A 27,500-nucleotide genomic window follows, 5' to 3' on the forward strand; every position below is an offset into this window, starting at 1 on the left:
TAGAAAAAGAAATGTGCGATCGTTAAACGCAAAAAAGAAAAAAAAAAAAAGAAAGAAATAATATCGGAGAAACCGATACAAAGAGTCCCTTTCGTTAATTTATAAAATTTAATGAATTTCTTTAGAATTATATATGTTTATATACATATATATACATATATATATATACATATATATACGCATATATATGTACATATTTCTTTTTTGATTCTGCATATCGCTTTTTCTCTACAAATGAAAACGATTAATAGCCGTTTTATCCGAGCTTTGCAGCTAAAATAACACACACACACACATATATATATATTTATATATATATATACATATATATAAGGGACGTACTTACGATCTGGGGTAGAGGAGCATGCGCTATCATGTATAATATTCATGTATATGCGTTACCATTTAAGTTTCTATCATCTTTCTTTCTCTTACTTTCTTTCCTTCTCCTTCTTTCTCTCTCTCTCTCTCTCTCTCTCTCTCTCTCTCTTTTTTTAACGTAAGTTTTATAAATATGTATATTATTTGTGTCTTTCAACAACAGGAAAACAGAATGGAAAGATAGCCAATTAAGAAAGCATCAGAATGTGTCTAACTTTATTGTTTTGTATATATGTAGTACGAAATTTTTTTTTTCTACGAGAATGTGTGTGTATGTGAATAGCTCGTCTATCCTTTCTTTTTTCTATTTTATACAATATGTGAATAATAGACGTCATTATTATTGAATGAAAGAAGAAGAAAAAAAAAAAGAAAAAAAAAGAGAAAAGGAAAGAAAAAAAAAATCAAACGAATGAAATTGCATTGAGTCATTGTTAACTCTTGTTTTCCCTCCGTATTATTATTTATACTATATCACTTTAAATAACATCCCTTTTATATTATATTAGACACATTTTTCTTTCGTACGTAATAATATGTGTATGTGTGTGTCCCTATACGTACATAACATATGTATATCTGTATCTAACCGTACCTAACCACCATACCTCACCCCATATTATATATATATATATATATATATATATATATATATATATATATTATATAATACCCACCATACTCCACTACACTTGACTACACTCCCACCCCGGCCTCAATATTCCCCACCATCTGTTCTCCTTTTTTGTTCTTCTCTTCTTCTTCTCTTTCTTTTTTGTATTTTATTTATTTTTTTTTTTTTTTTGTATCTTTGTACATATACATAATAGTTTTATAGAGAGAAAAAAAAAGAATGCACTTCACGCGTGTGTGGCATCCCTCACTAGTAACTCACCCACATATCATATGTCCCATGCTCCATGCTCGGTGAGTACACTTTTATAAATTCGCAAAATGAAGAAAAAAGAAAAAAAAAAATTAAATAAATAAATAAATCGTTCGAAGACCGACATTGATACTTCTTCATTTTACTTGTAAAATTCATTATAACGAAATAAAAAAAGTTATTCGTCAAATGTTATGAAAATATTTTATTCTTTAGAAACTTACGATGTCGATTTCGACGTTTTATTATATTATGTATTAATATATAAGCATTCTCGCATATTGCATGTCATTGTTTCTTGTTTTTTTTTGTTTTGTTTTATTTTACTTTATTTTATTTTGTTTTATTTTATTTTTTTTTTTTTTTAATCTTTCACGCTTTTCCGCAACATGCTTGCATTAATGCATTTTATACTAACACAAAGATACTAAAGTTAAACACACTGTAACATGCATCTCAATGATGAATTTGATTTTGTTGTTACTACGATACAACACGCACTATCAAATAAAAAAGAAGAGATCTTCGTTAGGAGATAAATAATAATAAATTAAAACATACGATAAACATTAAAATTATGAAATAAAAATAAAATTTAATCGCTATGGAATTAATATTGCTAAATAAAGGAAATAACTATTACTAATGCGTACTCGTTGAACTTTAACATAAAAATAAATTTGTTATTATCGCAAACCATGAAATATAACATGAGCATAATAATAACGTACGATTCTCTAACAGCACATAAAACAAGATATATTATGCATAAATTGTTTCGATCGAAGATAATTCTAATGTAAAATGACGCGGCTTCTACGATCTCTCAGGTGTGTCAAAAGTGAAAAAAAAAAAAATAAAAAGAAAAAAAAAAAAAAGAGAGAGAAAAAAATAAATAAATAGATAAAAAGAGATCGCATCGCGAGGTTAATATGTCTCGCTCCGAATGGAATTATAAGCGATAAATTTTCTGTTTCAGATAATAATTTATTAGCAATACCGTCAGAGTCGATAGCGGTACAACCCCCAGCTTATATCGGGCCCCCAGTACCAGGGGATAAGGAAAAATCGCACAAGTACAAGAAAGATACATCGAAGGAATCTCATGTTAATAAAGAACGTTATCAGGAAGAAATTAAAAATCATGGAAATTACGATGAACGACGTGGTTATCCTCAGAACAATTCCCAGCACTATTATCGTTACAACGACGATCAAAAGTTTTTCGAACGAAAGAGAATAACGAATTACTGTGATTACCAATTACGTAATTGTGACCGTCAATCGGTACAAATACAAAATGCTAAGAATCAAGGATTTTGCATGGCCGGAAGGGACTTCGATCAACAGCAATTCTATACTTTACCTACAAGAAGAGCTCAAAGAGAGATCGAGCCACCTCGAAGCGTTACTCCGGACATTACGAGAGGTCTTGGACGTGGTTCCCTGAGCGCGATGCACATGTTAGCCAGACAAGGACGAAGGCCCGTTGTCGAGCAGGTTCCCGAGCAGGTTCCTAAGCAGGTTCTTCTTCCCGAGCAGGTTCTTCTTCCCGAGCAAGTTCGTTTAGCGAGTAATAGGAAGTTGGAAGAACTCGAGACAAGGAAGAGACTCGTGAAACAACAGCAAACAGCGCCGATCGTTGATGTCAGAAATAGGTGAGAGGGAACGAAAATTGCCGATCGATTTCTTATTTTTATGAAATTCTCATCCCTCACCATCTCTTTCTCCTGCCTCTATTGCATATATATATATATATATATATATATATATATATATATATATACACATCTCTTTGTGTATAGATTCGCAACGCCGTTGAGTCTGTCTGCGCTTGGCTATCGATTCTTCGCCTCTTCACCCATCAGCGAACCCATCGCGATGCCACCGGCTAGTACGGATCTCCTAAAGCACGATCCAATTTCCCCCATCGGAGGTGGTTACGGTAACGGGTTCGAATCTTCCACTCCTATAGCACGATCGGTTGCTCGAACCGTTGCCGAACGTCTCGCTCTAACTACCGGGAATTCTCCGTCGCCTGTACCAAGTTCATCCGGTAGAAGTACACCCGTTCAACCATCCTCATCGTCCGGTAGAAACACACCGACAAATTTAATATTATCGCCTAGTAAAAGTACAATGTCAAACGAAGAACTTTTCGCTGCCATTCATAAATCGAAGAAAAAGTTAAATATCAAAGATGACGGAGAAAACATGTCGCCTTATGGTTCGATGAATTCTTTGATTAAATCGCCGGCCGGTAATCGACACAGCTGGAGTCCCGAATCTCAGAAACCAACTGAGGTAGGACTAATTAATGAAAGTGAACAAACCACTCTCTCTCTCTCTTCCTCTCTTTCTTTCTTTCTTTTCCTTTTCGCTCGTTTACAGGTTTCACTTTTCTTTCAGATACCCATCTCACAACCGATACATTCCCCATCGGCTACTTCGCGATTAGACTTCAAACGTTTATTACTTCAACAGAGCGTCAAGGTAGGACCAACGAGACTCTCGGCAGCAGAACAATTAAAACTTTCCCGACAACAGTGTCAACAACAACAGCAACAGCAGCAGCAACAACAACAACAACAACAACATCATCAACAACTACTACAATCACCGATCATCGTAAATTCATCGCAAACTCCATTGACCAAAGTCATGAGTCCTCGTTCGGTTTGGAGATTCCAAACGCCAAGGACTGATGTTTTATCCTCAACGATCATCGAAGATACCGCGGCTGAAGAGAAGGCCATGAAACCATCCCCTGAAAACACCTCACCTATCTCAAGATTGAACAGCAAAAGGCAATTGGATCTCGGAAATGAACCAGTTAATAATATACGAGATATGAGGAAAGAAGAAAATTTAATCGAATCATACGACGGTAGACCGTTGTCCTCTGTCGTTCTATCTAATTCGCATCTTGACAACAAAAAAGATAATAGCACCCCTAAAAGAATTACACAGATCGAGCCAAAAGTTTTACCCTCCTATAACATAGTTGAGAACGGTGCCAACACCATAAACACTAACACCATTTCAACCAGTATCGCAACCAGTATTGCAACCAACAGCAATACTGGCATTTCTCTCTTACAGTATTCGCATAATTCTCCACGGCTTACGTCTAAAGGGCAAGAAGCCGTGAACGCAATCGAATCTAGACGATTGAGCAATCAATTGGCAAGAGCTCAATTTCTATCTAGCACGCCAACGATCCCCAACGATCAAGTACAACAAAGTGCTTATTTCGGCAAACGTTTTCGAGCGAGATCCGAATCACCGAAACACGTAAATTCTCAAAACCTTGCTACCCGTAGCCCGAGTGCGCCCACCCTCGAGACAGCTCTTTGATCGAAACAAATTTTAAAATGTAAAAGGAGACACGAATTGTTTATTAATTTATGAGTCAAACGACTGCCAGCATCGATAAAGGTTTTAGATGAATTTCTCGAGCAATAATATTAGAACGTAATATATATATATATATTTATTTATATATATATATATATATATGTGTAATGCCTTATAGCGTAACGCCGATTATCTAATGCGCGGAGTCGCGCTACAATAATAAAAATAATAATAATAATAATAATAATAATAATAATAATAATAATAATAATAATAATAATAATAATAATAATTTTTGTTTTCTACGGAGAGGAAAATACGACAAAAAAAAGGAAAAAAGAAAACAATGAAAGCGTATGTCGTAGATCAAAAATGCTTGCTCGCCTTTCATAAACTTTCGCGTCATCCTTTTATATATATACATATATAATTTTTTTTTTATTTTTTTTATTTTTTTTATTTTTTTTTTTTCTTCAATTATCTTTTACGCATCCCCTCGTTAATGTATTAATTTATTTTTCGCCTTTTGCGATAAAATTGCGCAACTTGTACCTCTCCTATAGGATAGTTTTAGGAGTCATTTTCGTGTAAATAAGAGAATATCCTGTAGTTATTATTAAAACAGAAAAAAGAAAAAAAAAAACAAAAAACAAGAAAAAAAAAGAGAAAGAAAAAAAACAAGAAAAAGAAAAACCGCGTAGCGTAAAAAAAGAAAAAGAAAGAAAAGATACACACATACAAAAGTTACACACCTGGCTTGAAGTCGTTTGCTTGCTAGTCTAGTCGGGGTAGTTAGTTATCCTTCGTTATTTATTTATGGATATAACAAAGGAATATAAATAATAATGAAAGATATACATATAATTATCACGATAATTTTCAAGCCATACTCGTTTTTCGATTACATATGTATGCATGTATGTATGTATGTATGTATGTATGTATGTGTGTGTATGTGTGTATGCATGTATGTTTCGATTTAACCGAATATAACGTCCCAAGTCTAACGAGATTGGCAAAGCTTTATTATCACGGGATATACATATATACGTGGCGAATAGTAATATATTCAAGAAAGAAAAGACTAATGTATAATAAAGATGAGACAGAGTTGCCTTAATTAACTTATTTCACAAACGATGATAAATAATGTATGTATGTATGTATGTATTACGATCGATTTTCTCGGTATAATGTATTTTCGCGAAATTCATTTTTTCTTCTTGTGTATGCGCAAAAGCAAAAACAAAAATTAAAAAAAAATAAAAGCAAAGCAAAAGAACAAAAAAATAATTACGAGAGAGCAAACGCAGCTCAGAGTATAACGCGCGATAATAGTTTCTAAGCCGAAAATTACGTTTTGTACTTTGCTCAAAATAATAAAAAAAAAAAAAAACGAACGAACGAAATAAGTTAATTATATTCATACCTTATCTTTCTACGGCTTATTCTCACCTATTCTCTTCTTAATATAACTAATACATTTCATTTCAAATTTTTCATTACAACTTTCTCTTCTCTTGGACAAATAAAACGTTTCAACGAACGAAATGAAAGTTTAACGGTTTCATGACAGTACTGACAACTGTCAAGTGGTAACTTCTTAAAAATATAATTCTCACGAATAAATAACGATTTTATATCAACGTATTTGTAATTTATTAAGTAATTAGTAAATAAAAATAAACAAGAGAAAGAACATTATTATTATGTGATAATATCGAACAACAATTCCATCGATTAAAATAAATATTCATCAAATCAAAAATATTCTATTTGTAACGAACAGTTGGCAACCATTGTTATAAGGCGGCGTACTCTGAAACTACTCATTGCGAAGTAAAACAGAATGTACGAGAACATAACCTATAAAGATTGTTGATAATCGCAAAAATTTGTTTAGAAATTGTGTTTATATTTACGAAGTGGAAAGGAGGATTTATTCTATAATAAAAACAAGTTACAAATATGCCAAAATATTACTGTGATTATTGTGACACATATTTAACTCACGATTCGCCGAGTGTACGAAAAACTCATTGCCAAGGACGAAAACACAAAGATAATGTCAAATTCTTTTATCAAAAATGGATGGAGGAACAAGCTCAGCACTTAATCGATGCCACGACAGCAGCCTTCAAAGCTGGAAAAATTGCATCCAATCCATTTGCGGCAAATAAAGGTGCAGCTATACCTCCACCACCTAGTCTTGGGCCACGACCTGGAGTACCACCTCAGGGACCACCAGGTATGATGCCACCGCCTGGTATGCATCCTGGTGGTCCAATGGGACCTGGTGGTCCCATGATGATGGGTCCACACGGACCAATGCCTTCGATGATGGGTATGAGACCACCAATGATGGGTCCTATGGGACCAATGGGTCCAATGATGGGACCGATGGGTCCTATGGGACCTATGAGACCACCTATGAACGGACCTCCACCACCTATAGGTGGCCCACCGCCAATGAAAAAATAAAATTCACTAAGTGTCTATTATATTTTACAAGAAACATATCCTAAAAGATACATCGTAAACGGAACGATGTTATGGATTGTATGCTTGGTGTTTATATATTTGACTTCGTACAAACTTTGGCATAAAGGAATCCAAGAAATATTGATAAAAATATATGACATTCGGATACAATGTACAATGTCTCTCAATAACAAGTATTTCTCCAATGTGAATCTACATATGATATTTTATGAACTGTATAGTTAGCCAATAAATGAATTCAATGATAATTTATTTGAATCTTTATTTACTTAAGCAATAATAATTTATTTGTACAAAATAAAAATACTATCTGTATTGTTTGGTTTCTTTAAATTTTTATCATTGAAACAATGATATCATAAAGTATTTTTTATTCTTTATTTATATTCTAAAAATTAACATTTTCTTAATAAATTCACATAATAATACAATGTTCAATGTAACAAGCTCTAATTATAAAAGAAATCATCATTATGATGATATGATAAAAAATATGATAATTTCAAAGTATTTTTCTATTTTTATGCTAATTAAACAAATCAGTATTACAAAAAATTTATATTTATATATTATATATTATATGTAGCTTTTTATAAAAAAGTACATAACAGATATACAGAGTATATTAAAAACGCAAAACTAAAATCAAGCAATAATTTTGTTTAATATGATTAACATATTATTTTATATTTTACATAAATGTAAGTTTAAGCTTAACTTATAATTAATTCATGTGTAATCAGTACGCAAGTGTACTTTACATATTTAGAAAACAAATCTAAAAAAAAAGAAAAAAATAATCTTCCAAATTATTATATCTTTTCTCCATGAATTCTCTTAAAGAACTACTAGACTTATTAAAATAAAATGCGTTAATATTAGAAATTATACTGAATGCTAATTTTCGTATTATTTCTTCAAGAAACAACGTCAAAATGATTGTACAAACTTTTTACTTGTTCCTGATGCTGAAGCTCTATATTTACTAATTTTTGAAGCATACAAATATTCTTTCTTGTTACAGTTTGTTTTGCAATTTCATTTTTTAAAACGATTAAAGCCTTTTTAATATGTATTACGCCACACATTTTTACCATCCCTTCAATCCTGTTTGCAAACATTTTCCAATAATTAAAATCATCTGATGAACATATCGATAAATCTCGTTGAATAACACTGCTCAATTTTTGTAATTTAAAACATCTCTCTGTAGTTTTCTTTAATTGTTGAGTCGTAGGATCATATTTATCTCTTCCTCTCCTTTTCCCTTTCTTCTTAGTTGTTCTTTCAGCAGCTTTATCCGAATCATTTATATTGTCTTGATTTTGAGATTTATCTTCAATCTGATTCTCTGCTTTTTTCTTTATTTCGATGCACACTACATCATTTTTATCATCCATCTTCTTATGTTCCGAATTATTTACTTCAGTACTTTGGCAATTATCATTTGTAGAATTATTTGCATTTGGTGATATATTGATACCCTGATCTTTATTAGATATACTAACAGTAATATTTGTATATTTATTATTGTTTTGTTGTTTCTCATTTTCCACATTAGATGTATGACCTTGATTCTTATTAGATACGCTAACAATGATATTTGTACATTTATCAATATTCTTATACTCATCGGTTTTAGTATTATTCATATTTAACTTAACATTGTCAGGAGTTTCGTCAGCTTGATTTTTATTTAACATATTAACGGTAATATTTGTATATTTATCAGAGGTCGTATTTTTCGAAACTGAATTGTGCGACGTAGATGGCAAATTGTATTCCATTATATTTCTATTTGTAGTAACATCATTGTTATACCATTCACCTTGACTCATAGTCGTTTTAGGCAAATTACTATATTCCGAAGTTCTATAATTTTCGGTGTTACTATTCTCGTTTGTTTTGTTAATCTCGTTGACTGTATCGTCACAACTAACATAAGTATATGTAGCATTCGTATTTTCTAATTGTATAAAATCATTGACATTTTGAGGTTCCTTCGAAACAAGATTACATTGATTAGATTTCCGAGATCGTAAATCATTGTTATTAGATGATCGATCAGTTTGTATAACTGGTATTGTTAAATTTTGCTGAGCAGAAGCTTTTCCTTTGGAAGCATTAGCATTAGAATTACCCTTGCGTGTATTTTTATTTACATTAGGCTTTTTATATTTACCATACTTTGTTACGAAAGATTTTGGTGGAGTGTGAGGTACGAATATAAAATTATAAACTGTAAGAATTTGAAGATATGCCTGAAGAGGTACATTCGTACTTTTTGATCGTTCTAAAATCGTTATAAATTCTTGAATTTCCTCTGGAAATTTTCGTAGATTTGGATGATCATTCAATATTAAGAGTAATTTTTTCTGGCTCTCTTGTATACGACTAAAAACGTTTAAATATTTTAATTCATGCCTTGTAATCTGTAAAAATAATTTTGACGAAACTATGCCATCATATAATTTAAGAGCATTTCCCGATTCTGTTCCTAATTTTTTCATTTTCAAATTTAAAAGTTTTAGCATTTCTATTCGTTTCAATGGTAAATCCAAAAACATTACATAATCTTTTTCATCATCCTCAAGGCTCAACCAATATAGAATAAGTCTACGCAAATCGTTTATTAAATCAGCATACGTTCTGATGCGCAAGACTATTTCATTTGTTGAACCATTTTTCTTATATATTTTTACTTCAAACATAAATAGCTTTAATAAATTTTCCAAAAAATATGGAGCAACACGTCGTTCCATTATATAATATGTATTGAAACCTTTTCTTGCAGTTATAGTATACGTTATTTCCATTCCATTATTTTCTATTGTATAAAATACACCGCATTCGTATATGATATAAGAGATATTAGTTTCATCTTCCCATACATTTTGTGGAAATGCCTTTTTTTGACTCTGTTTCCTTTTTAACAATTCCTTTGGAAATGGTAAAAGATCATCGGATGCAAGCACGTTAACAAGTATATTAGTATTAGACTCATTGCTATTAGTTCTGTTTTGAGATTGTATGACATCATCATTTGATTGTTCTACGACATTTACAGCTTGATCTTTTTCATTAATATAAGTTGGACCATCTGTATAATTTGATACAAACGATGGTGTAGGAAAATGTTTCGACCATCTGTTATCTTTACACATAGAGGAATCATGGCCTCGTTTCGTACAATTACAGCAAAAGAGACGATCGGCAGGTTTCATCACGCCCAATATATTGGAAGGAATACTTATTCCATTCGTTGTTGTCTAAAATATCATTTTTATATATTATAATTTTAATTTTTATTTTACGATTGTTAAAATTATATAACAAATGTACAATATTAACTTACTGTTTGATGATATCTTCTCCAAAGATCTGGACATTCTGTATACATATGACCTACCGCATTACACATAGTACAATAAAGTGTTCGACAGGTTTCACAAGTTTTTTTAAATGTCCCTTGTTTTTTACCACACTGAAATTATCAAGCAATATTTATTATGCTAACTTTGCTAACATAATAATTGTAGATCTTAAAAAATAATATATTACCGTCAGACACATTCTTCGAGGACACCGTGTTCCTGTATGACCTTGAACACCACACATATAACATTTTAATGATTTATTTATTATCGGACAATCGTGTCTTTCATGACCACTTTGATGACAGTAAGAACACTTAAACCAAAAGTTCCGTTTTTTAGAATTTGATATTAAATCTTCATCTAAAATAGCCCAAAGTCGTGGATCTTCTATAATTTATTTATAAACAATATTTATCTACAAAAGGACAAATATAACAAAATAGAAATATTATTCACTTACTGGACATTTTACTTTGGACTTCGCTAACATCAAAGTTCTCTTGACCACGAGAATTAGTATAAAAAGCTCTTAACTTCTCTGACATTGGATGAAAGGAGGAACTGTCATTTGATTTATCTTTATTTTCTTTATTTTTACTATATACACCGCTTGTACTTGGTTCACTTTGGTAAAATTCATCACTTATTTTTGCACGTTTAACATTATCATTTATTGTATGTTCACATTCAAGCTGCCTTTTTTTATTTGGACTTGATTCATTCTGCGACATAATAAATTCATCCACAGGCAATATATCTTCTGTAAAATCTATATTTGTATGTACTTCAATAACTTCAGATGCATCATTACGCATGTTTTCTGTTGAACACATGGATGTAGATGTATTATCCAATTGTTTGTTACTTGAATCAACATTTTTCTTTTCAGACTTGTTTTTATTGTTATTAATTTTACCATCTTGTAGAACATTTGGACTTAGTTCTTTTGTGCCATGAGATCTTTTTTTCTTTTGAACATTTTTGCTCATTTCTTTAATTTCTGTAATACTAGAAGCACCTTTACGGATATCCGTACAATTCAAAATTATGTCTTCCATATTATTTTCATCATCTAAAATCTCTGAATTATTCAAAGACGTTAATTCAGATTGTGATTTCGATAATGCTTTTTTCACTTGATCTCTAAAGTTATTTGTATTACAATCTTCAACAGTTAAAGGTTTTTTTGTCATAGTGCTCTTTTTATTAGACGATTTATTATCCTCATCAGAATCATTTAAGCTAATAACAGGAGGTGGAGGTTTAGGAGGAACTGGTACTTCTAATATTGATTCATCAGAATCAGAATCAGAATCAGAATCAGAATTGCTTTCATTGTTAAAATGTTCAATATCATGTAACTTTCCTTTTTCTTTTTTATTCAGAACACTATATTTAGTATTCTTTTCTTCTATATCTTTATGCTTCTCAGTATAAATTAGATTAATAGATTCTTTTGAACCTTTATTTATAGAAAGAACATTTTCTATATTTTGTTTCTTTTGTCTTGATTTTATAGATCTATTCTTTAAAGTATTAATATTTGAAATACCAGATTGTTTAACATTAGAATGATTATTTGACAACAATTGTAACTTATTAGGAACTTTAAAGACATAATTAAGCAACTCCTGTGTTACTCGATTTACAATAGATTTTTTAGCCTTTCTTTTAATTTTTTTACGATTTTTCTTCATAGGCGAGATATTATTTCGATCCTCAATATCTATATCAAATGTATAAGGATCATCAATATCTTTTTGAACTGAATCTGTACATATTACTTTTTCCATATTATTGCGTATTATTTCTTTATCCCGTTGTAAAGATTCATTAAAACTACTTTCAATATTTCTTTCACTGTCTGCACACTTAGATGAATTTTCTCGATTTTGTATATTATCATCTAAAATAGCAGTATTATTTATGTTCTTTTTATTATTAGAAGAAATTTCTGAAGTAATTGGTACTTCATTCGGTGTTTCTGTTTCAACTGACGTATAATGAATATTAGCATATAATCTAGATTCTAGATCGCTATCGCTTTCATCGTCAACAAAATTGTCAGAAAAATCTAGAAAAAAAAACGTTTATATTTAAAAAATATAAAGCTTATAAAGTTTATATTTAAAAATATAAAACACAAAAATTACATGATAATATTTTAAGGTTATATTACTTATATAAATCGTTCGAAATAAAGCTTACCAGTAAAGAAATTCTCCTCCATTTTATTAAATTCCGATATCAAATCGATTATAAATCAACTTTGAAATTAATTTATCGTTCATTTCTTCATAGTCAAATCAAATGACGATGAAACAAAATAAAATATAACAGCCACGAAGAGAGCACATGTAGAGAACAATGTACTTTAAACGAAAGGGAAAAGAGAGAGAAAGAAAGAGAGAGTAAAATACTTTGGTGGGTATATAATACTAAATAAAATTATTTTTGTAAAATAACATTAATCGAATCACATACACACAATTAAATAAACACTTTTATATAATACAGAAAATATTTTTAAAATATTCATCATAACGCGTGGGAATTATATGTATACACTAAACTGACTGATATTAAGACTGTTTTCATGAAAAAAAAAAAATAAATTCTATAAATTACATATTTAGTATTGCATTTGATTGAATTTTTTTTCTTTTTTTTTTTTATTTATAATATATTATATATATATATATATATATATATATACATATATATACATATATATATGTGTATGATAGATAACCTAAAGACGATAATTACATCATCATCATTATCGATCACAAAAGATAACCAATGAAACATATAAAATTATAATTACTATTAATTATCATATTTTCAACTTTAAAAAAATGATAATAGGTAAGAAAAACATCTTCTGATAATACATATTTTATGATTGGCTGTTTTATAATTACTATAATATAAAATAAATATATTGTTCGTAATTGCATTATTTTTGTAACAAAGTTAAATTAAATTTATCGAAAGAAAATAATATATAAAATTGACGAATAGAAATTCATTAATCGAAAACAAAATTGATTAATATCATTTCAAAAGTCCGAAATAAGAATTTTTTTCTTTTTTTTTTTTTTTAAATTAAATTAAATTAATTCGAGAAATAAAATAATATTCACGAAAATTATCTAAAAATAACTTATCGTATTAAAATGTGGTTTGTGTGTGTGTGTATGTATAGGTATATATATATGTATTCATATACAAAAGATATTGTTTTTATTTTTAATCATATTATTTCGAATTCTCAATATTGGTACTGATCTTTAATTAATTTTTGTTTTCGCTATTGGCTATTCTATTAAAAAGAATATTATTTATTGGACTTGCACAATGTCCTATGATTTAATATGATTTTTTCAGTATTTCGAATATGGCTGTGTACAACTTTCTTCTACCGGGACGAACATTCGTTGTTAATGGTAAGTAATTTTAATCTTTATGATAAAAATTAAATTAATATATATCATTCGTTTCTATGTCTTTTAAAAAATTAACATATTCTACGTTTAATCGCATAGTTAATCAATCGTTGATACGTAAAGAGTGTAACATTGTCGCAAGTCATTTATTTTGACATGATATATTGTACGAAGTTTGATTCAAAAATATCTTTTATCGTAATATTAATTAGATTGTTAATACATTGTAATTCCTTATATCTCGTTATTGCTTTTATATAGTTTGTTTTTTTATACTCTTTGATGTAACATATGAAAGAAAAAGAGAGAGTTAGAAACAAAGAGAGAGAGAGTGAGAGAGAGAGAGAGAAGGATAACGCGTAGACGTGACGGATAATTTCGTAAATAAATTGTGCTTTTATAAACGTTTCTAGACAAATGAAATTTAACTGAAACTTTTTTTTTTATCGAGAAATTAATATTCAGTAAAAGAAAATTTAATCTATAAATTTGTATATATGAATAAATATATATTTATATATATATGTATGTATGCATATATATATATGTATAAATTTAAACGTTATTTCTTCATCGACTAACCTAAAAAAAATGTCTATAAGTAACGAAAAAGAGGCGATAGAAAAATTTATTGCAGAATTAAAAGAACTTTTGAAAAATGATGATTCAGAAAGTGCTGTACTTTTATTCAAAAATAACATTCACGAACAAATAATTGAACAATCTTCGTGGGATGTTGTACCCATTGTTTCTAATTATTTTACGAGTTCTAATGCTAACAATAAAAAGAAATTATTTGAATGTTGTGAAACTATACTCAATATAATAGCAGAAAAGTGTAATCCATCTGAGACTGTATTACAGTTTTTAGAACAAATTGAATCTTTAGAAAATGATACGAAATTTTGTACAATGTTGAAGCCAGTTGGAATTAGTTTTAATAAACTAAACGATAAATCTAAGGCCATTGAATGGTGTGTTGGTACGATACAATCTTATGTACAAGCATTACCAGTACCGAATTACGATAAATCAGAGTTCAACAAAAATAAAAATATCAAAGAAACAAATGCAATTTCAGATAGAATTATCAATTTGTATACCAATATTGTTTCATTCTTACAATCATTAATCCAAGAATTAAGCATAACAAATATAACTAAACAAGATATTATATATAAGGAATATTTATTAGGTCTTCTAATTTATTTATTAGGAAGACCATATTGTTATTTATACGAAGATGTTATAGCATCAGAAATTCGCGATCAAATATTAAAGCTTATATTTCATCTTGCCAAAGATGTATTGTATCCTTTAAATTTTATAAATGATCGTTCAATATTAGAGAATGACTGGACATTTAAAAAAGATTCGGATGAAAAATCTATAAGTGTAAGTAAACAATTAGAAAAGTGTGAGATCTTGGAATTGCAAGAAATTGTACCAACATTGGCATATGCCAATTTTTATTTTTATGTAATAACGAGAGAAACATTATGGATAAAACTTCCACAAGTATATCATCCACATTATATTTTTCAAGCGGGCATTTTTCTCGTTAATTGTCTTCTTAAGGAACAAGATATTGCGTTAATATCTAAAGGTTTAATATTTATGGAATTACTTGTAAAACGTGTGGAAAAAATGTCAATTGGTCCGGACAAATTAGAATTAAGAATTTATGTTAAATTATTACACGCTATTATTAATGTCATGATATATTGCGAAAGCGACAGTGAAAGAAAAAAGGCATTATCAATTTTTCATGAATATATTATAAATATATTTAATATGGAAGCTAGATATTCCGTAATATTATACTTATATAATACATGTTACCATTCTGGCGTGCTTAGCTTGATAACTGGTTTAGTTAAAACATCTATCATTGAAAGTTTAGAAATGACACCTAGATGTACATATTTTTTTGGTAACAATTTAGATTCTTTATTAAAAAGTGCGTGCAATTTGCCTTATGGTAGTGCAACCGATTTGGTAGAGATATCAGATGAAATAATAACTACGTTAAATCTCTTAAGATTTTTACTTATCAGAGATCGATTTAATGAAACTGGCATTTGGAGTATAATAAATGTGCTTGAGGAAAATTATTTGAAACCCTTAAGACAAGGGATAGATTTATGTAAGGCACATTGGAAAACTAAAATAAAAGATTTAGAGGAAGCAAAAACTAAGAATATTTCTAGCGAAATAGAAGCAGATAAGAAGGTGATGTTATCTGTTGGTAACAAAAGATTACCAGCCATGCCAATAACACAAAAACTCAAATTTTCACATCAAGTTTTATGCGGTCTTGATGTAATGGAAAGTCTTTTGATTAGAGTTAATGAGTGCATTGTGAATGATTCTATAAAAAATATCTTATTATAAATCATAATATATTGAGTTACATATATATCTGTCATTATATGAGAAGATAAAATAATATTAACATTTAATTGTGTCTTCCATTTTTTTTTTACTGCTCATAATATACATATAATCAAATTGTAGCTTCTATTGATATATATTATATATAGTATAATAATTTAATGTAAACAATAAAATACATTATTTTGATGTAGGGTTCAGAAGTCTTTTGATTTCAAGAGTTCTAGTAAGATATCAGTCCAATGATAATATTCATCAGAAAGAAGAAGAATATAAATCATCAAATGAGGAAACTGAAGAAGAGTATGAACAAAAAACAAAGAGGAAAATCCTTATTGCATCGATGAATTTTGTTCCAGAGTTAGGATGGAGCCGACAAGCTATTAGTGCTGGTAGTTATTAGCATTTTACAAATGAATTTTATTCTCTAAATTTTTATATTTTTAAATTAAATAATTGAATGTAATCGAAAGCTGAATATCAAAGGTGCTGAATCTATTGGTTATCCTGGCATAATTCATGGAATGTTTCCGAATGGCGGTGCAGAATTAGTTGCACATTTTTATTCAACCTCCAATAATGAATTGAATCAAATTCTGAAAGAAAAATATGAGACAATTCAAGCAGATCCTGCAAAAAAAGTAGAAAATCCAAGAGAACAGATCAGTTATGCTATGGAAACCAGGCTTAGAATGATAATACCTTACAAAAAAAATTGGTCGCAGGCAATAGCACTTATGACACTTCCACCAAACGTTCCAACATCACTAGCAAATTTAGTTACATTGGTCGATGATATTTGTTATTATACTGGCGATAGATCCATTGATGTAGGTTTATATACATTAGTTCACAATAATATAATTAATAGACATTATATTTTTAATGATTATTAATTCCTTTTTTAGATCACTTGGTATACTAAGAGAATAGTATTAGCAGGTATTTATAAAACAACAGAATTATATATGCTTCAAGATAACAGCAATGATCATGAACATACGTGGAACTTTTTGAAAAGACGAATAGATGAAGCTGATCAATTGCATAGAATTATATCTGCAACTTCAGATTTACAACCAGAACAGACTTTGAAACAAGTAAAAGAAATAGCCAGTGCTACTATAATCACTGTAAGTATTCTCATATGAAATTGTATAATTAAATTATACAAAAAAATATCATTATTTTTATTTTTTAGGCACGTAATATACTTGGATGGAATGTGTACAGATAAGTTTTTTAAATGAACTAGAATTAATATGCAGTATCTGTAGATAAATTTAATTCAAATATTTCTTATAAGGATTACCTGGATTTGTAACATACGAATAACTTACATTATATTGAAAAAAATTTTGCTTATTATTACTACTGGTCTTAAATTGTAAACACTTTTTTGTACAGTTTTATAGATACATTTTAATATAAATTTAAAATGTTGTTTTAATTCGTACTTCTCATTTTAATTTGAACTATTTAAATCATTTAAATATTCATTGAAATACGTGTACGTATACGTTTATATTTAATAAATAAATAAATAAATAAAGTTAAATGAAGGTTATGTAATAATCTATAAATTACTATATATGAGAGAGAGAGAAAGAGAGAGAGGGAGAGGAAGAGAAAATATGCGTGTATACGATATTGTTTATGCTATAATATACGTATAATATAAGTATATGTTTAATATAGAAATTAACAAAAATATAAAATAAATTTGCATAATTTATTCTTTATTACGTTAAATCACACTATATTTTCGTTTGAGATTAATAGTTCTTTAATTTTTCTTTTTTTTTTTTTCTTTCTTTTAACTTTTTTTTTTTTTATGCTAGGGATATTATAAAAGTATCGAACAAAATGAGAGCGTATAATTTTGTCCAGTGTTGGTTATTGCTTCATCGTGTATCAGTTGGCTATTCTGTTGCGAATGGCAGTCGATTTACCACTGCGCTTTTATCAAGTTTAGTGACGTCTATTTGTGGAAGGTTCGTTTTAACTTGGATTTAATGATCCGTTGCTTATAAAAATTTGAACGGTAATAAAATTGTCTTGAGGATGGCTGACAGCGAGCAGAAAGCAATGCAGTTAGTAGCTGAAGCTGAAAAAAAGTTATCATCCAAAGGTTTTTTCGGTTCTTTATTTGGGTATGTTAACACATTGATTTACTTGAACTCGTCCGATTAGAAGAATGTTAATGTGACGTGATATTATTTATCCACATTATGATACCATCCCTTTATAATAATTTATTTATTTATAATTTCATATTTTTTTTATTGTCATACATTATATTATTATATCTTTTATTGAGTCATTTTTCATGATATGTGGAACACGCATGTTCGTATTAGTGGTCTATATATGTAAACTAATACGTAAGTTTTCTTTTGTAGTAACATTATCTAAAACGCAAAAGAAATTAAAGCTATGTATCATGGCATGAGAAAAACAACGAATAATATTTAAATATGTTGATTATTTTATAAGAAAAAATATATTGAAATTTATCATTATTATTATTATTATTATTATTATTATTATTATTATTATTATTATTATTATTATTATTATTATTATTTTTGTTTACTTATTATTCAAGACATACTATAGATGGTCGATGATCGTTGTATTATTTCCATAAAAATATGAAATTATGAAATTTAATATTAATAATTTTTGGATTATACAGGGGATCTTCCAGAGTAGAAGAAGCAGTAGAATGTTATCAGCGTGCAGCAAATATGTTCAAAATGGCAAAGAAGTGGAGTGCTGCAGGAAGTGCATTTTATGAAGCTGCAGACTTGCATGCTAAAGCTGGCAGTCGTCATGATGCTGCTAATTGTTACGTTGATGCTTCTAACTGCTTTAAGAAATCTGATGTCAATGGTACAATAATGATATTGTCTATATAATTATTTTTTTTTTCTTTTAATGCAAGATATTAGATTATGAAAATAAAGTAAAATGAAATATTGTATAAAATTGAGAATATATTGTTTTTAGAGGCTATAAGTTGTTTGCTAAAAGCTATTGAGATTTATACTGATATGGGTCGATTTACAATGGCAGCAAAGCATCATCAAAGTATAGCAGAAATGTATGAAAGCGAAGCCGTAGATTTAGAACGTGCTGTTCATCATTATGAACAAGCAGCAGATTATTTTCGTGGCGAGGAAAGTAATTCATCTGCAAATAAATGTTTATTGAAAGTTGCACAATATGCTGCTCAATTAGAAAATTATGAGAAGGCAATTCAAATATATGAACAGGTATGGAGAAATAAATTATCAATAATATAAATAATATAAATATAAAAGTATCATAAAAAGAAGCTTATGTAAAAATTTCAAATGAAGATTTGAATATAAATAAATGAAATCTTTACAGGTTGCTTCTGCATCATTAGAAAGTTCATTACTAAAGTATAGCGCAAAGGAATACTTTTTCCGTGCCGCGTTATGCCATTTATGCGTTGATGTATTAAATGCACAACATGCAATTGAACGTTATCATGAGCAATATCCAGCATTCCAAGATTCTAGGGAGTATAAATTAATTAAGGTATTAAATATTATATTATTATTTAATTATATTATATAATTTTTCCTTTAAATGTTTATACCCCATAAAAATTTTTATATATATTATTTTTTCTTTTCTATTACCATAGACACTGATAGAACATCTCGAAGAGCAACATCTAGATGGCTTCACAGAAGCAGTTAAAGAATATGATTCAATTTCACGATTGGATCAGTGGTATACTACAATATTATTACGCATAAAAAAGCAAGTCAATGATAACCCTGATTTACGCTGATCTGCTATTGTTCATCTACATTATATTATGTCAATGATATTAATGCTCCAAATCTACATGTATTCTTTCCTAAACTATACCCTGCTTTCAGTGGTATTCATCAAGTAGATTCGTTTTTATACCCGAATATCATATTATTCCCTTGCAATTCTAGCTAACATAATAAGTTTACTGTATAACCCAATACTTAAAAAGCATCATTATAGAAACACGGAAAGTTAGAATGCTTCAAATTCTATATCGATATCTTTACAGGCTATTTTCCATATTCATATATAATACATGCAGTTATAGCATTGCCTTATATGTAGGCATAGTATAATGTTATAAATATTGAAAAAAAGAATAAGAGTTCGGTAAGATATAGCTTCTAAAAAAAAAAAAAAAAAAAAAAAAAGAAAAAAAAAAAGAAAAAGAAAAAAAAGATTCACACACTTGTGCTAATATAGTTAATATAGTTGGCACTTGTTTCCAGCATGAAAAACTTTTTGTCTGAATAGTACAAACCCAGATATTCCAGTTTTTTTTTTTGTAAATCGATTATCACATAATAATTTCAGTACTAAAAATTAGAGAAATGAAATTTCATTGTTAATGAATTTTAGAATATATGCTCGGTCACGATTATATTTTTTGATATATAAGCAGAGAATGTTATAATTTAATTATATTATTTATTAAATATTTAGCACTTATATTAAATATATATCTTGTAATATAATTTATATCTTGTATTCGCGTAGTGGAATAGTGAATGAAGTTAAATTTTTGTCAATCGTCATCCTTACACTGCCAGTGTTTTAAAATAGGTGACATGATATATATATATATATATATGATATATATATATATATATATATATATATATATATATATGTATTTATTCATTGTTCCACCGATCTTAGTGTATATTTTGTTAATATCCTTATTTTTTCTTTTTTTTTTTTTTTTCTTATTATTTAATAATTATATAAACTATTTAAGTTACTTGATCTTTCTTTTTTTTCTTTTTTTTTTTTTTTTTTTGTAAAATGTAATTTAATTGTTATCGATATCAATAATGAAAAAGGAAAAAAAAGAAGTCAATGTTAGTTACTGACAAGCAAAGGAAAAAAATTTTTTTTAAAATTAATTCAATATATATATATATATATAATTAATGCGTACGTGATATTAAATCCTCTTTCTCTCTCTTTCACACACACACACATAATTTCTCCTTCTTTCTTTACTTTTATACATATTAATCGAAGGTATTTTTATCCGAATCGAAGACCGCTAGCTTCATAATTCTATTTCATTTCATTAAAAAAAAAAAAAAAAAGAAAAAAAGAAAAAAAAAAGAAAAAAAAACAAAAAGAGAAAAAAAATATATATATATAATAATAATTCTATTCCGATATAAAAAAAAAGAGAGTCAAAAATTTGTATAAAAAAATAATATATCATTACACTGAAGGGTATGATGCAATATTAATACTGTAGGTAATTTCAAGGATTTTGTGTAAATTAGTTGGAGATTTGTACGCTGCTGAATCAGAAGACTATATACAATATATCAATATAGAAAATTAAAAACAATGTTTTATACAGATGGGCCAAATAATACTTAGAAAAGTATAAGTACTTAAAAGCGCAGCTTTTTTTAACTTTTTAAATGGCCTAAAATGAAAAAAAAAAAAAAACAAAACAGAGAAAGACATTTTCATAAAAATTTACAAGCAAACAATACTTTCATTTGTCAGGAGTATAAATAAGTTGAATCTTTTTTCTGTTTTGTATTTTTGTTTTTTAATTTCGTTTTCCCTTTTTAGTCATATTAATTATATTAATTTAAACGTCATTTATCTGTACAAAACAATATGTGTTATTCTGTCTTTTTTTCCTTTTTTTTTTCAGGATGTAAAATATACATACACATGTATTAAAATAATTAACAAATCTCCGTAAACTAATAAATAAAACTAATAAAATAAATCAATATTACAAATAAATATACGAAATTAATTATTATTATTATTTCTTTTACCTTATAAATTTAAATCATAATGCAAATATATAATTGCAAATATTTTTAATAATATATTAAAGAAGAAAAGTAATTGACAAAAAGATTTATAAAAATCTTTATGTCCTTTCTAATCATATCTATTAGAGAAATTGAATGTTCGAATGTTCGAATGTTCGACCAATCGGACGCTACTTATAGACTGCATCTATAAGGCATTGCATTAATGCATAATAATTTGATTTTTAATAATAAAATATCATTATTATAAACGGATACGATTTTGCGCCATCATTTTTATTCGTAACAAAATCTTACGCGAATATTTAAATATATATATATATGTATATATGTGCAAGGAATAAGCTTTAATCGTATATTCTCTACTAATCGATATGAAAATATCTCGAAACATCTCGAAAGTCACGCAACTTCGCAGTAAAAATGACTAAACGACTATTTTTAAACGTACGATACTTTTATGTAATAAAAGAGAATTCTTATAAATCGTAAATCATATCGCTACGAAAAGTCATATAATAAAAAAAAAGAAGAAGAAAAAAAAAAAGGAAAAGAATGATGTAAAAAGAAAAATTAAATAGAAAATTAACATTTAATTGATAGATACTTCGAAGACGTTTCGAAAGAGTTCTAACGTGGGAAGGAGGTATCGATCCAACAAATACGTATTTTCTCGGCCAATCAAGAAGTTTCTAACTCAGTTTGGCGGTCGAGAAGTTTCCAGTTCAATCGAGAAGTGGGGATGAGATATATAAACGCGGCCACTGCGTTGATCTGATCAGTGTTGATACAGAAGCGAAGCAAGCGTGATCGAATGAAGTGAATCAAGCAAAAGCTATTCAAACGAATACAACGAAAAGATATAAAACAGTGAATTTTTTATTTAATAAGAAATAATAAAAAAAGAAAAAAATAAATAAAATATAATAAATATAAAATACTTGTGAAACATCGAAGATGCCTGCTATTGGTATTGACTTGGGAACTACTTACTCCTGCGTGGGAGTTTGGCAACAAGGAAAAGTTGAAATCATTGCCAATGATCAAGGCAACAGAACGACACCAAGTTACGTTGCTTTTACAGAAACGGAACGTTTAATTGGCGATGCTGCTAAGAACCAGGTGGCAATGAATCCGGCCAATACCGTTTTCGATGCAAAACGATTGATTGGCAGAAGATACGACGATCAAAAAATTCAAAATGATATCAAACATTGGCCATTTCAAGTGGTGAACGAAGGTGGAAAGCCTAAGATCCAGGTCGAATTTCGCAATGAGAATAAAAGATTCAATCCAGAAGAAATAAGTTCTATGGTATTGACGAAGATGAAGGAAACTGCCGAGGCTTATCTTGGACAGACTGTTCGAGATGCTGTCATCACGGTACCGGCTTATTTCAACGATTCGCAACGTCAAGCGACGAAAGATGCAGGTGCTATAGCAGGTTTAAATGTACTTAGAATCATCAACGAACCTACGGCCGCAGCACTTGCCTATGGCTTGGATAAAAATTTAAAGGGAGAGAGGAATGTTTTGATCTTTGATTTGGGAGGTGGTACCTTTGACGTTTCTATCCTTACCATCGATGAGGGTTCCCTATTTGAGGTAAAATCTACGGCAGGTGATACCCATTTGGGTGGTGAAGACTTTGATTCAAGATTGGTCGATCATTTTTGTAAAGAATTCGAGAGAAAATATAAGAAGAACATGAGAAATAACCCTAGATCTTTACGAAGATTGAGAACAGCCGCTGAACGTGCAAAGAGAACTTTATCCTCTAGCACGGAGGCTACGATCGAGATCGATGCTCTTTACGAGGGTATCGATTTCTATACGAAAATTTCTCGTGCTCGATTCGAAGAACTCTGCGCTGATCTCTTCAGATCTACTTTGGAACCGGTAGAGAAGGCACTGGCTGATGCGAAATTGGATAAACGATCGATAAACGATGTCGTTCTTGTTGGTGGTTCAACTCGCATACCAAAGATCCAAAGTATGTTACAGAATTTCTTTTGTGGAAAACAATTAAACCTATCCATCAATCCTGACGAGGCTGTTGCTTATGGAGCTGCAGTACAAGCAGCTATACTCACTGGAGAAGGTTCCAAGAGTTCCACTTTACAGGATGTACTCTTGGTCGATGTGGCTCCATTGTCCCTTGGTATTGAAACCGCCGGTGGTGTTATGACTAATATCATTGAACGTAATTCTCGCATACCGTGTAAACAGACCCAAACGTTTACTACATACTCCGACAATCAACCTGGAGTAACCGTCCAAGTTTACGAAGGTGAACGAGCAATGACCAAGGATAATAATTTACTTGGAAGATTCGAATTAAGTGGTATCGCGCCTGCTCCACGTGGTGTACCAAAGATCGAAGTTATCTTCGATATGGATGCTAATGGAATTCTTCATGTCACTGCAAAGGACACCGCAAGTGGTCGAAGCAATAACATCAGAATAACCAATGACAAGGGCCGCTTGAGCAGAGACGAAATTGATAGAATGTTGGCAGAAGCAGAACGATATAAAGAGCAAGACAAGGAACAAAGAGAAAAGGTTGCTGTCAGAAATCAATTAGAGAGTTATGTTTTCTCTGTTAAACAAGCGATTGAGGATAGTGGATCCAAATTGACGGAAACTGATAAGAATGAAGTGAGAAAGATATGCGAGGATGCTCTGGTTTGGCTAGACAATAACATACTTGCAGAAGTCGACGAATATAAGTACAAATTAGAGGAATTGCAGAAGCAATGCTCGCCCATCATGATGAAAATTCATCAGAGCGGAACTGGTGGACCCCAGCAGAATTATAAGGGTCAATACAAACACGATAACTCTGGTCCTACCGTAGAAGAAGTAGATTAAATTTAATAAGATATATGGATTTGTAATATATTTTTAACATAATCTGAATATGTTCCACTTTTTCTCTTTTTTTTTTTTTACTTGACTGATGTATCTTTTCTAATATTATTTGATAACTTTTTAAGTTCCATATTCGTTTTATATATTTGTGAAAAATTCTACCTAATTTTAATTAATTATTTATTAAAAAGAAAAGTATTAAGTAAAACTTGCAAGCAAGTTGTTCCTTTTAGACATATGTCCTATGATTTTTATAATAAATTATTAATTTTTGTTAATATTGTGGATTATTGTTTTTTTTTTCTTTTTTTTTTTTTACCTCTTTTTTATTTTTAATACCAAAAGAGGAGATCTCAAGTGAAGAATAAAATGTCACGATTCAAAATGATTTTTCCTTAAAATATATATTTTTAATATATTATAAAATTAGGTCAATGAATACGGTTCCTCTCCCGTATTATTTAAGAAACAAGATAAGATATAAATAGATATATCAATCGAAATTCTCGGAATATCCCTTTTTTCATTTTAATATTCATATATTAAATATTATTAACGAATTAATTTATATATTTGAGATTTTTCAAGTCTTCTTCCATCCATTTCAAAGATTTATCCGGAAGTTGTTTCAATGGATTACGCGGTGGTCCAACTTGAAGCATACTAATAACCTTCATAGCGTGTTTCATCGTTTGGACCCAATTACCTTGAAAATAAAATCATTCGTAAAAAGTAATATATTGTAGTAACAAGATTATAAATTAAATTAAATCCTTCGATAATTTACCATATTTCGATACGATATTAACGGCCTCCGTTAAAGCTTCTTGTTTTTTTTTAGCTAGTAACAATTCCGCCGAATTATTCGCCTCGATCAATTCTTTTACCAGTTTTGGAAATACATTTATACTCGTAGCTATAAAACAATTAATTCCTAATGCGCAACCAGCTGAGATGAGCTATTTCGATGCACAATAATAATAATTATTTATATATATATATATATATATATATAAATATATTTTAATTATATATCATTGAATATTACCTGATCACAACCAAGAAATATTACGTATTGATTATTGTTAATGTGCAATGCTTGTGAACCTTCTACTAGATCAGTACTCGTAAACTTAATACCTACGAACGATGGAATTTCATCTCGTATAGATTCTAAAAATTGTCCCATGTGTACTGTAAAATGCATATAGATATATTTTAAACATAAAATATTTTTCATTCTTTTTTATATATTTAAAAATATATAAAAAATATAAAAAAGATCAATAAAAAAGAAAAATAAAATATATCATCTTACTGTTAACATTTGTATAGGATGGTATATGATAATACAATAAGGGTGTATTTGGTGCCGCTTGAGCTATTGTTTTTAGATAATCGATTAATTCTTGTAACGTATTTGGTTTGAAGTACAGTTCGGGTAAACAAAGCATAGAATTTGCTTTTATACTTTCTGCGTGTTTGGCCTTCGTAAAAAGAAAAAAAAAAAAAATAAAAAAGAAAAAGAGAAAAGAACGTTCTTATATTACGAATTACAACGTACGCGTATAGGAATATATACATATCAATATAAGGAATTATATATTTATTTATTATAAAATTTAACTTACTAATTCGATCACGTCAGGTAAGCATGCACCACCTATTTGAACCATCAAATGTTGATTTGTAAATTTCACAGTTTGCGACCAAGCTTCCGCAACTGATTTCCTTTCTTGTAAGTTCATCGACGTACCTTCTCCAGTCGTTCCATTAACTTCGTATAATATTAAGAATATGGAATAAATATTTATGAAATAAAAAAAAAGAGACAGAGAGAGAGAGAGAGAGAGAGAGAGAGAGAAGATTCCAACCGTAATTTCATTTTTCTAAATTAATCTATATAATATATATATATATATATATATATATATATATATATATATGTATATATTCAATATATACCAAGAATTCCCTTGATTCCATATTCAGCTAAATAATTCGCATACGATGGTACGATATCCAATTTTAACTCCCTATAATTATCAAAATAAATATCAATGAGAATATTATTCAATGAAAATATAATATATTATGTGTGAAAAAGGAAAAAGGAAAGGAAAAGAAATATGATGTACATATTTCTCTCATAACACATTACATAAATATCTTTAATACCCGTTAGAAGTGAATGGCGTAAATACAGGAGCCATTAAGCCTCGAAAAGTGAACGGTAAATTCTAAAATAAAATAAAATAAAATAAAATAAAATAAAATAAAATAAAATAAAAATCTTACTTATTTGAAATAAATATATATAGATAATATATATATATATATTATAGTATTATATACATATATACTATATATACATATTTACATATATATATATATATATTATACATATTTATGTATGTATATATGT

At 28.9% G+C, this 27,500-nt stretch overlaps 8 protein-coding genes across 14 annotated transcripts in view; 6 read left to right on the top strand and 2 right to left on the bottom strand.

Moving 5' to 3' along the window:
- The window catches only part of gukh (NHS actin remodeling regulator GUK-holder), an 87,017-nt gene extending 81,026 nt beyond the window's left edge, over positions 1 to 5,991 (top strand). For 2 of the 3 annotated variants that reach the window (XM_085657349.1, XM_085657350.1), the window contains 2 exons: positions 2,247 to 2,925; positions 3,073 to 5,991. In XM_085657349.1, the coding sequence (XP_085513475.1) occupies positions 2,247 to 2,925; positions 3,073 to 4,624 (2,231 nt within the window). In that variant the 3' untranslated portion in view covers positions 4,625 to 5,991. The remainder of the gene's footprint in view (positions 1 to 2,246; positions 2,926 to 3,072) is intronic. The other variant, XM_035866269.2, reaches the window with a different exon arrangement.
- Positions 5,992 to 6,414: 423 nt separating this feature from the next.
- Positions 6,415 to 7,374, top strand: snRNP-U1-C (small ribonucleoprotein particle U1 subunit C). Its single transcript, XM_035866270.2, has one exon. It carries the CDS (start codon positions 6,593 to 6,595, stop codon positions 7,103 to 7,105), a length of 513 nt encoding a protein of 170 aa, XP_035722163.1. The 5' UTR covers positions 6,415 to 6,592; the 3' UTR covers positions 7,106 to 7,374.
- Positions 7,375 to 7,816: 442 nt separating this feature from the next.
- Positions 7,817 to 12,853, bottom strand: LOC118441636 (uncharacterized). 3 transcript variants are annotated; one of them, XM_035866308.2, is made up of 5 exons: positions 12,712 to 12,853; positions 10,964 to 12,577; positions 10,688 to 10,863; positions 10,482 to 10,610; positions 7,817 to 10,395 (listed from the first exon to the last, which is right to left on the bottom strand). In XM_035866308.2, exons 1-5 carry the CDS (start codon positions 12,731 to 12,733, stop codon positions 8,044 to 8,046), a joined length of 4,293 nt encoding a protein of 1,430 aa, XP_035722201.2. In that variant the 5' UTR covers positions 12,734 to 12,853; the 3' UTR covers positions 7,817 to 8,043. The 3 variants fall into 3 exon arrangements, with proteins under 3 accessions (XP_035722201.2, XP_035722200.2, XP_035722199.2); XM_035866307.2 differs by having other exon boundaries at positions 10,688 to 10,887; XM_035866306.2 differs by having other exon boundaries at positions 7,819 to 10,395; positions 10,688 to 10,890.
- On the top strand, positions 12,818 to 17,763 carry Coq9 (ubiquinone biosynthesis protein COQ9, mitochondrial). Of its 3 annotated transcripts, none has more exons than XM_085657021.1 (6): positions 12,818 to 12,927; positions 13,894 to 13,952; positions 16,541 to 16,738; positions 16,833 to 17,176; positions 17,255 to 17,479; positions 17,548 to 17,763. In XM_085657021.1, exons 2-6 carry the CDS (start codon positions 13,904 to 13,906, stop codon positions 17,581 to 17,583), a joined length of 852 nt encoding a protein of 283 aa, XP_085513147.1. In that variant the 5' UTR covers positions 12,818 to 12,927; positions 13,894 to 13,903; the 3' UTR covers positions 17,584 to 17,763. The 3 variants fall into 3 exon arrangements, with proteins under 3 accessions (XP_085513147.1, XP_085513146.1, XP_035722202.2); XM_085657020.1 differs by lacking the exon at positions 12,818 to 12,927 and adding an exon at positions 13,256 to 13,371; XM_035866309.2 differs by lacking the exon at positions 12,818 to 12,927 and adding an exon at positions 13,769 to 13,786.
- Positions 13,986 to 16,495, top strand: LOC146872993 (glomulin). The gene has a single exon (XM_085657019.1). It carries the CDS (start codon positions 14,484 to 14,486, stop codon positions 16,344 to 16,346), a length of 1,863 nt encoding a protein of 620 aa, XP_085513145.1. The 5' UTR covers positions 13,986 to 14,483; the 3' UTR covers positions 16,347 to 16,495.
- A 487-nt stretch (positions 17,764 to 18,250) lies between the features above and the next one.
- On the top strand, positions 18,251 to 20,923 carry alphaSnap (Alpha-soluble NSF attachment protein). Its single transcript, XM_035866601.2, has 5 exons — positions 18,251 to 18,499; positions 19,045 to 19,241; positions 19,359 to 19,624; positions 19,743 to 19,916; positions 20,026 to 20,923. Exons 1-5 carry the CDS (start codon positions 18,411 to 18,413, stop codon positions 20,173 to 20,175), a joined length of 876 nt encoding a protein of 291 aa, XP_035722494.1. The 5' UTR covers positions 18,251 to 18,410; the 3' UTR covers positions 20,176 to 20,923.
- A 2,050-nt stretch (positions 20,924 to 22,973) lies between these two features.
- Positions 22,974 to 25,353, top strand: LOC118441626 (heat shock protein 68-like). The gene has a single exon (XM_035866280.2). It carries the CDS (start codon positions 23,162 to 23,164, stop codon positions 25,073 to 25,075), a length of 1,914 nt encoding a protein of 637 aa, XP_035722173.1. The 5' UTR covers positions 22,974 to 23,161; the 3' UTR covers positions 25,076 to 25,353.
- A 147-nt stretch (positions 25,354 to 25,500) lies between these two features.
- Positions 25,501 to 27,500, bottom strand: part of LOC118441627 (N-acetylneuraminate lyase) — a 2,214-nt gene continuing 214 nt past the window's right edge. Inside the window, exons 2-8 of the mRNA XM_035866281.2 lie at positions 27,254 to 27,315; positions 27,041 to 27,111; positions 26,707 to 26,852; positions 26,394 to 26,562; positions 26,124 to 26,269; positions 25,863 to 26,034; positions 25,501 to 25,781 (exon numbers count right to left, since the gene is read on the bottom strand). Of these exons, the coding sequence (XP_035722174.2) occupies positions 25,636 to 25,781; positions 25,863 to 26,034; positions 26,124 to 26,269; positions 26,394 to 26,562; positions 26,707 to 26,852; positions 27,041 to 27,111; positions 27,254 to 27,315 (912 nt within the window). The 3' untranslated portion in view covers positions 25,501 to 25,635. The remainder of the gene's footprint in view (positions 25,782 to 25,862; positions 26,035 to 26,123; positions 26,270 to 26,393; positions 26,563 to 26,706; positions 26,853 to 27,040; positions 27,112 to 27,253; positions 27,316 to 27,500) is intronic.

The sequence above is a fragment of the Vespa mandarinia genome, chromosome 5 (genome assembly GCF_050613455.1).
Source record: "Vespa mandarinia isolate Hongniang chromosome 5, ASM5061345v1, whole genome shotgun sequence".
NCBI classification, from domain to species: domain Eukaryota; kingdom Metazoa; phylum Arthropoda; class Insecta; order Hymenoptera; family Vespidae; genus Vespa; species Vespa mandarinia.

Coding starts and splice junctions, on each gene's coding strand:
- LOC118441636 (XM_035866306.2), bottom strand. CDS start 12,733: ATGGAGGAGAATTTCTTTACTG. Junction 12,578..12,711: donor GGAGGAGAATTTCTTTACTG/GTAAGCTTTATT, acceptor TTTTTTTTCTAG/ATTTTTCTGACAATTTTGTT. Junction 10,891..10,963: donor AGTCCAAAGTAAAATGTCCA/GTAAGTGAATAA, acceptor AATAAATTATAG/AAGATCCACGACTTTGGGCT.
- LOC146872993 (XM_085657019.1), top strand. CDS start 14,484: ATGCATATATATATATGTATAAATTTAAACGTTATTTCTTCATCGACT.
- LOC118441626 (XM_035866280.2), top strand. CDS start 23,162: ATGCCTGCTATTGGTATTGACTTGGGAACTACTTACTCCTGCGTGGGA.
- snRNP-U1-C (XM_035866270.2), top strand. CDS start 6,593: ATGCCAAAATATTACTGTGATTATTGTGACACATATTTAACTCACGAT.
- Coq9 (XM_085657021.1), top strand. CDS start 13,904: ATGGCTGTGTACAACTTTCTTCTACCGGGACGAACATTCGTTGTTAAT. Junction 16,739..16,832: donor CCGACAAGCTATTAGTGCTG/GTAGTTATTAGC, acceptor TGAATATCAAAG/GTGCTGAATCTATTGGTTAT. Junction 17,177..17,254: donor CTGGCGATAGATCCATTGAT/GTAGGTTTATAT, acceptor TTCCTTTTTTAG/ATCACTTGGTATACTAAGAG.
- alphaSnap (XM_035866601.2), top strand. CDS start 18,411: ATGGCTGACAGCGAGCAGAAAGCAATGCAGTTAGTAGCTGAAGCTGAA. Junction 18,500..19,044: donor TTTTTCGGTTCTTTATTTGG/GTATGTTAACAC, acceptor TGGATTATACAG/GGGATCTTCCAGAGTAGAAG. Junction 19,242..19,358: donor TAAGAAATCTGATGTCAATG/GTACAATAATGA, acceptor TATTGTTTTTAG/AGGCTATAAGTTGTTTGCTA.